The sequence below is a fragment of the Wolffia australiana genome, chromosome 2 (genome assembly GCF_029677425.1).
Source record: "Wolffia australiana isolate 7733 chromosome 2, ASM2967742v1".
Taxonomy (NCBI): Eukaryota; Viridiplantae; Streptophyta; class Magnoliopsida; order Alismatales; family Araceae; genus Wolffia; species Wolffia australiana.
Genome location: NC_135836.1, coordinates 1,633,195 through 1,646,335, shown reverse-complemented (window position 1 = coordinate 1,646,335; position 13,141 = coordinate 1,633,195). Strand labels below are relative to the sequence as shown.

The 13,141-nt window shown below is 36.2% G+C and overlaps 2 protein-coding genes across 2 annotated transcripts; one reads left to right on the top strand and one right to left on the bottom strand.

The window, feature by feature from the left end:
• Window positions 1-4,478: 4,478 nt before the first annotated feature.
• Window positions 4,479-5,475, bottom strand: LOC144716507 (uncharacterized). The gene has a single exon (XM_078591638.1). The coding sequence runs from the start codon at window positions 5,421-5,423 to the stop codon at window positions 4,716-4,718; it is 708 nt and encodes a 235-aa protein (XP_078447764.1). The 5' UTR covers window positions 5,424-5,475; the 3' UTR covers window positions 4,479-4,715.
• Window positions 5,476-8,991: 3,516 nt separating this feature from the next.
• On the top strand, window positions 8,992-12,535 carry LOC144716506 (ribosome biogenesis protein). Its single transcript, XM_078591637.1, has 6 exons — window positions 8,992-9,064; window positions 9,533-9,586; window positions 10,122-10,186; window positions 11,251-11,300; window positions 11,962-12,128; window positions 12,226-12,535. Exons 2-6 carry the CDS (start codon window positions 9,567-9,569, stop codon window positions 12,419-12,421), a joined length of 498 nt encoding a protein of 165 aa, XP_078447763.1. The 5' UTR covers window positions 8,992-9,064; window positions 9,533-9,566; the 3' UTR covers window positions 12,422-12,535.
• The last annotated feature ends 606 nt before the right edge of the window (window positions 12,536-13,141 follow it).

Here is a 13,141-nt window from a genome sequence, read left to right as displayed (position 1 = left end):
ATTGTAGGTATATGGTAACCGATGATGGTAAAGATTCCACGAGAGAGTTCAACAGTGCTCAGTATCTTCTAGAGCACGAGGTGTAGCTTAAAACCCCATGTGGTGGAAACTAAGCATATCGATAGCGTTAAATCGATCATTATATAATTAAAATATATGTTAATATACTTAATTAATAAGGTTGGTCAATAATTTTTATTGGGCCACTAAAGTTATTAACTAGAACGATACATGGCTCTAGAGGGTCACACGCATAAGGTCATAAAAGCATTGGTGGATATATTTTACTTTTAGGGTTTTTGAGAAAAAAATTTAAGTAAAATATAAAGAGGGAAAGGACTCTCATTTCAAGCACCCATGCAAGCCAGATTTGAGAGCACCTCCCTTTCTCTACTCTCTTCTCCACTCATCCAAGGTGAGTGTCTTCATGGTGAGAATGTCTTCTAGATTTTGAAGAAGGGTTGAGGAAGAAGACGTGGAGATCCAAGTGTCGAGTGATCCTGTGGATACTTCTAGAGGCTGGACGCATGAACAGCTTCAAAACGATCTCGGAGTGACAAAGTCAAGGGTGGAATGAGTTCCCCTAAAGGTACATTTAATATATGTTTTAAAGATCGATTATGAATCTATCAATACGCTTCTGCATCCATAGAAACAAGTTTCCATGGACAAACCAAAGCACCTAACCCAACATCTAATACATCCAACCTTAAGATGGATGGATAGAATCTGGTCATTGATTAATTGGCATAGTGGATTGTAAGGTATCGATCTCTGAAGTCGGAGAAATCTGGGGTTTACACCTAAAATTTCATGATTATTCACCCATTATTAGATGACATGCCATCACATCATTCTCAATCCATGGTTTGCAGAGTGCCATGTGTAGTGAGAAAAGGGAAACAACACAATCTATTTAATAATAATGAGTGTGTGATGTTGCATGACATCAATGTATGCCACATGCACACTTTATATGTTTCCTACCAATGAAATGTCATCAGATGTATGCAACGTATACGTGTGTGCCCCACATGTATATATTGACTGGTCTATGCGTCCCCACATTGTCATCACCATATTTTTTAACCAGTCAATGAATTAAAAAAAGTCGTGAATGTTTATCCCTTTCTGGGCTTTTGAAATTGCATTTATTTTGAAATTACAATTTTTTTTATTGGGCCACATTCTCATCTGGAATTAAATTTTTAAGACGGCATGGATCAATGATTAGGGTTGGTCGACACCAATCATTGGCATCTTTTCAATGGTTGGTCAGCACCAATCATTGAGGAATTCGACAAATTCATCAACAAGTTGAATGACAACACATGGTCGACAAACGATTAATCCCAAAAAAATTAATTGATTCATAATATATATATATAATCCCAAAAAATAATTAATATGTTTTCCAACTTAAGAAAATCAAATCCTCTTGAATTGAAGGACAAAAATGTAGGGAAAATCATTTTTTGACTCGAAACGTTATTTATTTCATAATAATGATGTCAAAAGATATTTAAAATACCTACAATTCACCAAATTCAAAGTATGATTCCAAAAATCACAAAATACCATTCTCTCCTCTCCCTCCCACCATGCATGCATCAAATAAGATGATGAGGGGGATGGATACAATGGGTCTCCCTCCTTGGGCCACAATAGTTTCCCGATGACCATCTCGATAATGGCACAACCTAGGGCATAAATGTTGACATCAGACCCTTGTATCATGAAGAGATGTGTCCTATCATCCCCTAGGGCCATCGCCTGTGCCCAGTGCACTTGGCGTCCGCCACTTAAAGACCCGACAGCAAGCACATTTTGCCCCTTCATGTACAAATGCATGATCCTCTGAGAATTCAGGTCTGCTACCATGCTTAGGATCCCCCTCGCGTATGCACTGGCCATTTCCTCATCCAACCCACACCATCCTACCACCTCACCTTCACCACGCTTCTGCCATGCACAACTTCTAGAAGATATTGTACCTCTGACCATCATCTGACAGGGAGCTCATTCCGATGCCCAGGAAGGTCACCAAGTGAGGACTTCACATCGATGACAAGATCTTAAATCCTCGCATTTGTGGCCCTTCTAGCAACAACTTGACCTCCAGCTCTAATGTTCTTATTCTCTTCTTGTTTTATATTTATTTTATTATTCATTTCATTTTTCTTTCTTCTCCTTTTTAACTCTCCTGTTTTTCTTCAACTATTTTTATTTTATCCTTATTTATAATTCCGTTATTATTCTTTTCTTCTTCTTCTTTTTTTTTTTTTTTAATTTTGTTATTAATCTTTTCTTCTTCCTCTTCTTCTTCTTCTATTTTTATCTTATTCTGATTTTTTATTTTGTTCTAATTATTATTTTCTTCTTATTCTTATTTTATTTTATTTTTTTATTTTCATTTTCTGTACTTGTCCTTCTATTATTATTTTTCTAATTTTCTTTTAGTCTACTTTTCTTCTCAGTCTCTTCTTTGATTTTTCTGTTTTATTATTCTTTTCATCGTTCTTTATTCTTCATTTCTTGTTCTTGTTCTTGTTCTTGTTCTTCATTTCCTGTTATTCTTTTCCTTTGACCAGTTTTTCTAGTTTCTCTTTTTGCATTTCTTATTTATTGTTATCTTTAGTTTTCATCTTCTTCCGTGTCATCTTCCTCACAGCTTCTTTTCTTTTTAATTCCTTTTTTTATTCTTCTTATTTTCATCCTCCTTGCTTCTTGTTTTGTTTCTCTTTTTGGTTTTTTATCCTTCTTATTTTCTTCTTCTTTTTTGTTTTACTCTTCTTTTTATCTTTCTGGATGAATTTTATAGATTACTTTTCAATATATTATTCCTTTGATAATATGTCCATGCCAATTTTTTATTTTGACTTTTCTTGTTTGACTTTGACAGTGACTAGTGAGCATGATTGGACTGGGATGGCACAAGACTGGACTAAACCTAAGGTATGGTACATGTCCTTAAAAGTGGGACCAGACCAGGACCATCCAAACCTAATCACATCCTTAAATTACCTAATTCTCATTAATTTTTCAATTTTTTTTTAAATAACAAATCATTCTGAAATATTAGGGAACTTCTAATGATACAATGCATTTAGACTAAGATGTGTTTCTGGAGTTTTGCTTCTATGGATTTTTAAGACATTGATTTTATATATAAATTGGTTTTTGATTAAAGTTATTTTTACTTATATTGAAAGGTTTATAAATAAATACTGTTGTACACTGATAACACTATGAAATCTTGTTATCTCATATTTCAGGAAAATAAAATAAGCACCGCTTTTTATTTTATTGCATTCATTAAAAGTATGTCTGCTTTTCACGATCGTCTATTAAATAATTTAAGAAATAAACGCTAGTACACAAGATGTCAGCAAATGGTGGGACATATTTTGATTACAATATCCAATATTTTAATTAGGATACCCTTAAAATTAACAGATATGAAGTAGAAGCTTGTATACTTTTATATAACAATATAACTGTAAAATACACACTTAAAATTAATGCTTTGAATATTTTTAATCAAATTTCAGTAATAGGATTTTTTTTGAAATATAGTTAGAGGGTTTAAACAAGGTGAATCACATAACAGTATAACAGCTATAGCTTTTCATTGTTGAGGTCCAACTTTATCTTGTGAAGGTTGAAACAGAAATAATATACTACTTGAATTTAATAAACATCAACGCCACAAGATTATCAAAATATCTAAGAAGAAACGAGGGAGAATAGAAGTCCGAGACAGAATGACCATAAAACTAATAGAATTATCATTTCCTAATTTGCTTATGAATTTAGTGGTTCAACCAAAAACGAAATAACTTAATCATTAGAGGGAATAAAGTCTAAAAAGAGATGACGAACGCCTCGTGGTTCTTGATGTAATTCCTAAAACAAAGGGCTTAAAATGATTTCACGTAAGAAGGAATACAAACGAATAAGTGGTTGGCATAGAGTCATTGATAAATAAAGTTTTGACAAAAAAATAGAGTTGAAAAATGTTTATCCATTAAAAATAAACTAAGTTATTCAGAGAAAGATGGAGATTAAAAAAATAGAGCACAGTTCTGGAATGAATAGAGTAATGGGATAGGTAAACAAATTCACAGTTTGGTCCTTCAAAGGCATCGTCAGACGGACTAATCGGTTTCATCCACAAAGTAACTCAGAGTAGTAAAATTGTTAATAACTAAGAGAAAACTTTTTTCATAATTAAAGAATCATGTAAGCGAGTAATGTTGTGTAAAATCATTTTAAAAAGATAGAAACAAAACCTTTGTAATTTACATACGCCAAATGATGGAATAAGTCTGAAATTTCAAGTGGGTCACCAGAAACGATAGAGAAATCTATAATTCTCAGTGTTTCTTTTCTTCAAAAAAAAATTCTCAACGTTTCTGAAAAATACCCAAAGCTTTCAACCTCCATAAACCAAGATTGATTTAATCAGAAATTCCAAGTTAGATAAAATATGAACTTGTACTGCATTCTCCCCCATAGAATCGTCCCAATTCAACATATGTATATAACACAGTTGACATAAATTTAAACAAAAAAAAACTTGAACTAGATCTCAGAGGATTAAAGAGGGCATACCACCAACCATTGAACTCGATCCTATTCTGGGTAGATGAAGGTAACATCGCTGCTCCATCATTGGTTGGTTTTCTGCTTTCTTCTTCACATAAAACCACAGATCAAAAGATGAACCATCTCTTAGTTGGACGTTTCTTGGAATCCAATTCACCGTTCTTCTCTCTGTTGTTCTTCTTGTTCTTCCTCATTTTCTCCATGACCCTCTCGTCTAAATCAGACTCTTCTTCCTCACTCTCATCAACCATTGCAGAACCCTCTTCACCAGATTTTCGACACGTAATCAAATCCAATTCACCGTTCTTCTCTCTGTTGTTCTTCTTGTTCTTCTTGTTCTTCCCCATTTTCTCAATGATCCTCTCGTCTAAATCAGACTCTTCTTCCTCACTCTCATCCACCCTCGCAGAACCCTCTTCACCGGATTTTCGACCGGAAATCAAATCAAGGCGAACTGCGTCGACCGCCCATTGCATCAATTTCTCGACTTCCTTCTTCGAAACCCCATCCCCATCATCGTCAGAATCATCCGGATCTGAAATAGAGGACGATCGGGCGCGGGATTGATCGACGAAACCTCCCCCAAGGGCGGCAAACCTAGCGGCAAGATCATCACCATTCACCTCGGAAGAAGACGCGACGGGCGGCCGCGATTTGAGCGCGTCGAACCTCCGGGCGAGATCTGGATCGAGCGAAGACGAGGAGGAGGAGATTCTACCATGGTGTAGGCGGATTTTGAGAAGCTGTTCTTCCTGCGCCACCATGAGAAGCTCCTCCACCGCCCTCTGCGTGGGATCGTCGCCGCTCTTGCCCATCGCCTCTCCTCCTTCAACCTCTAACCGTAGAAGAACATCTTACCAGTATTTATTTATGTATATTCATAAGGGGCATTAACATATGGTATTTATATATGTGTATTTATATATTTTTATTTTTTGAAGTACATATATATTTGTGTTAGAGAACGGCACATTGGAGACGTGACGCCCAGGACGTGATGAGACCGATGACGATTTCATTTAGTGACAAAGGTTTCGTCACGTTACCATCCCGTCACACGTCCATGGATTTTGGAAAAATCCTTCATGTTCGCGTCGCGTGTCCCGTTACGTCCTCGTCGCCAGACGGCGTCACCGTCACGTGTGATGGGAAAACAACCCTGTTTGAGGGAAGTATGGATGAGAGGGGGTTGGAGGGGCATATCTCCAATTATTTTTTGTGCTGTGTCCTTTTGAGCGCGCGAATTAATGCAAGGACTTTTCCGCAAAACGCCGATACTGACATCACGTTGCAAAATCTTCGCCGTCGGAAAGCTTTTAAGATTTTTTGGCCATTTTTAAAGTTTTTAAAAATTCATCACGGCTGTCATCTATGATGGCTGTCCCGTCACGTCACCCGTCCAATGCCCCCCGTCACCATCTTGACATTGTCACGCCCAGTTCGCCATCCATCATGGACACCGTCATGTCATCCGTCACGGTGTCATCCCCGTGACGTATGACGTGACGGATGATAACTGCCGTTCCCTAGTGTGTGTTCTTGTAAGTAGGGTTGGACATATAGGACTGAGGACTGGTTTGACTGGACTGAACCAGGCCGTAGGTCCTCCATTTGAGGGTGGACCGGTTTGTCAAACAGGTTTAGGTCCAAGGGTCAACCCGAACCAGAACCTGAGGTATATTATTTGATACTTCTTGAATTTTTTTATAAAATTCTAAAAATATCAAATCCAACTTGGAGAGGTTTCTATTGAACTTAGCATAGATGTGATATATTTCACCATCTATGGGTACCCACTTGATGTCGAGGATATTTAACAATACTATGCGCATAAATTTTATACTTTGACTTTGACATTGACTAGTCAACCTGACCAGACCTGGACCGGACAAGAACGGACCAGAACCGGACCTAAGTTTAGGTAAGGTTTAGGTCTTTGCTAAAAATCTGGACCGGACAGGGATCATCAAACCCTACTTCTCAGTACTTTTCAAACCATGTTACAATAACTCTTCTCAATTTGAGTATTTAGTTGACATTGTGTGAAGAGAATTCTTGAAATCTAGATGAATTTTTTGGTTCTTAAATATAATACTAGTTAACTATAGTATAGGTTCACTAGCACCCGGGATGAGGCGGCTTGACGGTTCTTGACGGTTTTAGTCTGGTCTCACATCCCACTTTTTTCCATTTGTCTGAACCATCTCATCCTATAACTGTTCTCTCTGAAACTGTCTTGTATGGGAACCGTCCCGCCCAAGAACTATCCCCTCAAGGACCACTCGTGAAGGAACCATCCTAACTGGCAAATTCACGTCAGAAAACCAGCATGCCCATGTCGTCTCGATTCTGTCAGACTTTGGGAACGGAGAACATCATACATTCTGAATCATAAAATTTGAGGAAATACTTCGGGTATATTCATCCCATTTAGTGTCCAAATCCCTGTACACGGAAGGGTATTTTTGTCCTCAGATGAAGAAACAATCCTGTCCTTTATTCAGTAGACAAATTTCAATCCTCTGTCTACATTAGTGAACGTTAATTATAGTTTTATTTTTACCTATGTACATTGTGTGAGTAGTATTTTCTGAACATCGTTGTAATGCCCTTCATATGAGGCATTTACACACATATATGTAGGCTTTAAATTATTTTTCACTGATGTCACAATATTTTTTTAATTTCATTATGAAACTATCGATTTATAAATATGAATATTTAAATGTAGAGGAATGTTTTGGTCCACAAGTGCACTACAAGATAACTAAACTTGCATTTTTATATGTGCAACATGTATGCATACTATTTTCTGAATGTCATGGTATGGTGTTCTCGCAAAACATTACACATTCTAATGTATTCACCTGCCCTTGCTGCATGCCTTTTTATTTGAATATTCATAAAAATTTTCATAGCAGTTGGATTTTATATGGATATTACATGGAAAGATGGATTTTTGAGATTTGATTCAGAAAATCTCCTATCTAACATTGGATTCCTTTTGTATAAATGCTTATTTATATATGCTTGTATATGGAATTTTCTATGTAGTATATTCAAGATAAGTAAGTTGTTCTCACCAATTCTGTGGACTGCAAGATTTTGGTTGTCAAAATACGTCACTTTAGGCCTTTGGTGAATTTCCCCCATCCATCAAATCAGGTTTTTCGAAGTCATATGATTATTCTGTATTATTGTATCCATATAAACTATTAATGAATGTTGATATCAAGTTTTAATGTATATAACTCACAGAGTGAAATAATATACTTAGGATGCCAAAGAGTGCAATTACCTTCATTGTTTTTCAATAGAAAAATCATCATCAAAATTTTTATTCTGTTTATTCCACTAGTGGTCCAAATATTTTGTATTAAGATATAATATATTTTGAAACTAAATAATTTGAATGAGCAATAATCATCCAGATACATGATAAAAAGTAGCCAAATGATTTTTGTTAAACAAGCACCCAAATGTCAAATATTTCTCACTTAATAGTCATAATTTATGGAATTACTCAGACACCTTGTTGCTTGAACAATAGTTTGTCATACTAACTATTATTTTCAAATATCTCCAGATTATGTACTTCTTTTATTACAAAATTCTAATACACAATTCTCATAAGTTATTATAATTGATTTAGGTGATAAATATTTTTGAATTTCAATTCATTAGAGTTTAGTGATCTCTTGTCGTAATACACTTTACTATTATGTAGAACTTTTTATACTATTAATAATAAAACCTTTTGTGCCGGCTGTAGTATTTATTTACAGAAACATTACATCCTAGAAACATCTCAACAATCTGTAAGTTAAATAAATTTGTCATATACAAATAAACACTCGACAACAAGTAATTGTGCAAACATCCTACAATTCTTGTTCAGTTTATTTCGTAAAATAAAGACTTTACTGAAAATAATAGAATAAACGCAACATTACTATGTTTACCAAATAATTATTTACATGTAAAGTATTACTTTGGTTGACATTTACTTTGCTAATAAAAAATTCCTTTTCTAAATCATTTATTTTACTTAGATTGCCATTTTCAAGAATTCATTCACATTTACTGCACATGAAAACGCAACCTTAATTTATAAAGCTAAAGAGCGAAATATAAGTAAAACAAAAGAAATGCCTCTTTAATTTTCTATTATCAAATTATTAGTTATATGTTTACTCATCTTGCTAATCTAAAGTTTGGGTGAGATTTAACTAATCTAAAGTTTTCCTTTTTAAAATCATTTAATTTACTTGGACTGACATTTTTCAATAATTTTATTGACCTCAATTTATAAAAAGTAATTTATAAACTGAATTTATAAAAAGTAATGAGCGAAATATAAATATGTATTCCATTAAAAGGAATTGCACGTCTCAAAAATCCACTGTTCGCGGTTTTTCTTCGGGGTTACGGGGTCGATCTCTTCTTCCAATCCCCGGTAAGAATTGGTGATTGATTCTTCTTCAAAATTTCATTCATCTATAATCATTCTTCAATGATCTTCTTGCTTTTTCGAAAGAACAAATATTCAAGCGTAAAAAATGATCATGAATGCGGCCGTGAAATTATTTTTGATTTCCTCGTTATGCTTTCATCTTTCATAAGGCTTGGAATCAGTCAGCATGATTCTTATTTGTAATATCGACTTGTTTTTTCTGGAAAGCTTTTAGCGGGTTATAATTTTCCGTCGTACATTTTTTGAAACTGTGTGTTTACTCTGGAGGCAAGTGCGGGTTTTCACTAAGCCGATTCTCCCATCATTAGCGGAATGTAATTTTAATGAGTTGTTTCAGTTTAAATTTCATCTAGGTTTCAGTCTAGGTTTTAATTGGAAATTTAAAATATTATTTTTCGGCTCTCTAAATTATTACGCATAGAATCTGATTTTTTTCGTTTCTTCTTATAGATTTTCATACTCCGGCTTCAAGGATCAGGCGTTTATGGGACTCGACAGCCTAAGGTACGAATTTCTCTTCTGCATTTTGTCAAATTTCGATTTTCTTTCCGATTAAGTCCTCTCGTTGCATTACCCACGTTTTCTTAATTTTAATGAATGACATTCTAAATACAGATGGTCTTAAGAGATCTCGTTGCATTCATCACCTGATGGTGTTAACTTCGATCTTGTGGGTATATCACAAGCTTTTCATGTCGGCCCAAAATTGGGGATCCTTGTTTATTCTTTTTTTAAGCCAGAGAATATTCCTATCAGAAAATATGATTGTTCTTAACAACATTAAGTTTGTTCGGTAATTTATGTTTGGGATGGATGAATTTCCTACGTCCGACTCTGGCATTTTAAGGAACTTCAACTTCCGAACTTTTTTTCCAATGGTGTTATGACCAACAAGAGGAAGAACGAAGTTTCTCATGTCATGGGTTTTCTGTTTATTTCTCTTTTGTCTGTTGGGCTTGGTCGCAATTTTGAAAATTCACTTTTGGCTTGGTTATCCTTTTTTTTCTATCTACTAACACTAATCATCGTCTGATTCCAGGCCAGATAATGCAAAGGTTTCAAGGCACTCCCTAAAATTCGAGAAACGGAAGCATTTCTATGAGAGTTGTTTTTTTTCTCCCATCTTATACTTTAAATTCAGAAAATTTATTATTTTTTTGCTGCTTTAAATATTGGAAAGATTGTTGCATGAACTTATTTTCCTTAGTTGGCTTACCTGATTCGTCCACGCGTGGTTTATGATGCATTTTGGTATTACTTTCTATCCTGTTATTTTAGATTTGTTTTTTGGAAGATTTGTATCATTATTCCTCTTTTATATATCACACATGCCGCTATAAGTATCATTTTAATGCAATCGCCTGATCAGAAGCCTTTGCCATCACATGGTAAATTAGGGATAAATCTTAAGCCTTGTTTATTGCTCATTAATCATTTCACAATCATCAATTTTGAGACATTTTTAAAATGAAATTTTACCTATCAGACATTGTAACATTGTTTGCCATCACGGATGAGATGATGAAAAAATGATGACGAAGTGCCATTATCCATTTCATTCGTGTTTGCCAGGATGATGATGATGATGACGACAACATTGTCATTTCCTGTCTGCGGCCAGGATGATGATAACGATGATGGTTTTGTCTTGTGATAGCCTCTTATCGCTGTTTCTCTGTTAAACTCATTCAGATGATGAGATAAATGATCATGCAATCCTCATCGCTATTATCTGTAGCCAGGATGACGACGACAATGACGATGATTATGAAATTGTCCTCATCACTCTAGTTGTGGATGATGATATGTTTTGAATGACAATGATGATTTTCCTCGTCGTCCGCAAACATTATTTTATACTCACTTTTTCCTTAGTTGCATAATACATATATCTGTAAAATTCTTAATATGATTGTGTCAGAGTTAATTTATAAAATTTCTTGGAATATTTAATTTATAGATTTTTTTTAAAGAACTCAAAGTCGGAAACCCTTTCATTTTTGGGAAACATTATGTTTTTTTCTTGGAACCTTATGTTGCATTGTAGGACCCCAAACCTATATAACTGGGAAATTATTCAATTCTCATTTTTTTTTCTTTCTCGTTTCATAAGCTGCAGAAAAGTCATTGCTTTCCTTTTAATGACCGACATTGTGTTTTTTTTTCAGATGTCAGAAAGGCCTCCATTTCTCTCTCTGCCACAAAAACAATATCAAAGGTTGTTGATTGCATCCTTATTTCAAAAACATTGTCGATAAAAGTATTCTCATGTATGGTTCTTCCACCCATTGATGGACTTAACTCAGGCATATGATTTCTTCTGTATGTTTATGTTTGAGCCCTTCCGTTTCTCTCTCTTCGGCAGAGAGAGAGATAGAGAGATAATAGTCTCAAACAGGCTTCATCCACCCACTTATGAACCTAACCTTCAGCATATGATGGTTTCATTTAGTTTATGGCTGAACCCTTCCATTTCTTTCTTTGACAGAGTGAGAGTGAGGGAATGAGAGAGAGTGAGAGTGAAAGAGACTGAGATTGAGAGAAATAGTGAGATTGTGTGAGAGAGAGAGTAAGAGTAAGAGTAAGAGTGAGATTGAGTGAGAGAGAGAGAGAAAGAGAGAGTGAGAGTGAGAGAGAAAGAGAGAGTGAGAGAGAGAATAGTCTAAAAAAGGCTTCATCCGCCTACTTATGAACCTAACCTTTGGCATATGATTATTTCATTTGCTCTATGTCAAGGCCTTTTGTTTCTCTCTCTATGGCAGAGAGAGAGAGAGAGAGTATCCACTAATATGCTTCCCTTGGCTACTCATGAATATAGATGCACGCAGAAGACCCTTTTCATAAGTTTATGTTGAGCCCTTTTACTTCTCTCTCTACAGGCACAGAACAAGAAAACACGAGCCCGAAAGAAGAAGCTCAAGGCCTACGATCTATCGTCTCTCACCGCAACACTACCAGACGAAGCTGAGATCGCCTCGTCGCCATCACGAGAGCGTCTCTTGCATGCCAAATCCAATCTGAGCTACAAGTCCAGGAGGAAGTTGCAGTAAGGACGAGACGAAAGACTGACAATTATTAAAGATTACATTTTTTACTTCTTAATGAGTTGGGTCTTAATTTTTCACTATCTATTTATTTTTTAGAGATAGAGAGGGAAAGCAGCTTCAGGCTGTGTTGAGCCACCCCGCCTTCCAGTCGAACCCGGCTGAAGTCATCCGACGACATTTGGAGATTATCCAGCCGCCTCGGCTGGCGAAGAACGATAAGGCGAAGAGGGAGAAGAGTAAGAAGAGGAAAGGGGAGAAGTCTTCTTCAGGGTTGAAGCCCATGGAGGTTTAGACCACTTCTGGTGAGTAATTTACTTGTCGTTTTTGAAGGCTTATTTTTTCATTGCCAATGTGTTTATCTCAGAGTTGATGTCTAGTTTTGTTGTCAGTTTATGATTTTTGGTTTTATGCTAGTTTTTGTCTGAGAGATGGAGAGAGAGTGTGAGAGATAGAGAGAGAGAGGGAGAGAGATGCAGTTAGAGAGACAGATAGATAGATAGAGATAGAGATATATATTTTTAGAGAGAGAGAGAGAGAGAGAGAGAGAGAGAGAGAGAGAGAGAGAGAGAGAGAGAGAGAGAGAGAGAGAGAGAGAGAGAGAGAGAGAGAGAGAGAGAGAGAGAGAGAGAGAGGGAGAGAGGGAGAGAGAGAGAGAGAGAGAGAGAGAGAGAGAGAGAGAGAGAGAGAGAGAGAGAGAGAGAGAGAGAGAGGGGGTGAGAGAGACAAATACAGAGGGAAGGAGTGAGACAGAAACAGAGAGAAACAGAGACAGGGAGGGAAGGAGTGAGAGAAAAACAGAGACATAGAGAGCAGCAGAGACGGAGAGACAGAGAGAGAGGGAGTGAGAGAGAAACAGAGATGGAGAGGAAGGGAGTGAGACAGAGAGAAACAGAGACGGAGAGAGAGATAGAAAGAGAAACAGAGACAGAGAGAGAGATAGAGAGGGAGGGAGGGAGTGAGAGAGAGAGAAACAGAGAGAGAGAGAGAGAGATCGAGAGGGAGGGAGGGAGGG

Coding starts and splice junctions, on each gene's coding strand:
- LOC144716507 (XM_078591638.1), bottom strand. CDS start 5,423: ATGGGCAAGAGCGGCGACGATCCCACGCAGAGGGCGGTGGAGGAGCTT.
- LOC144716506 (XM_078591637.1), top strand. CDS start 9,567: ATGGGACTCGACAGCCTAAG. Junction 10,187..11,250: donor ACGGAAGCATTTCTATGAGA/GTTGTTTTTTTT, acceptor TTTTTTTTTCAG/ATGTCAGAAAGGCCTCCATT. Junction 12,129..12,225: donor AAGTCCAGGAGGAAGTTGCA/GTAAGGACGAGA, acceptor TTTATTTTTTAG/AGATAGAGAGGGAAAGCAGC.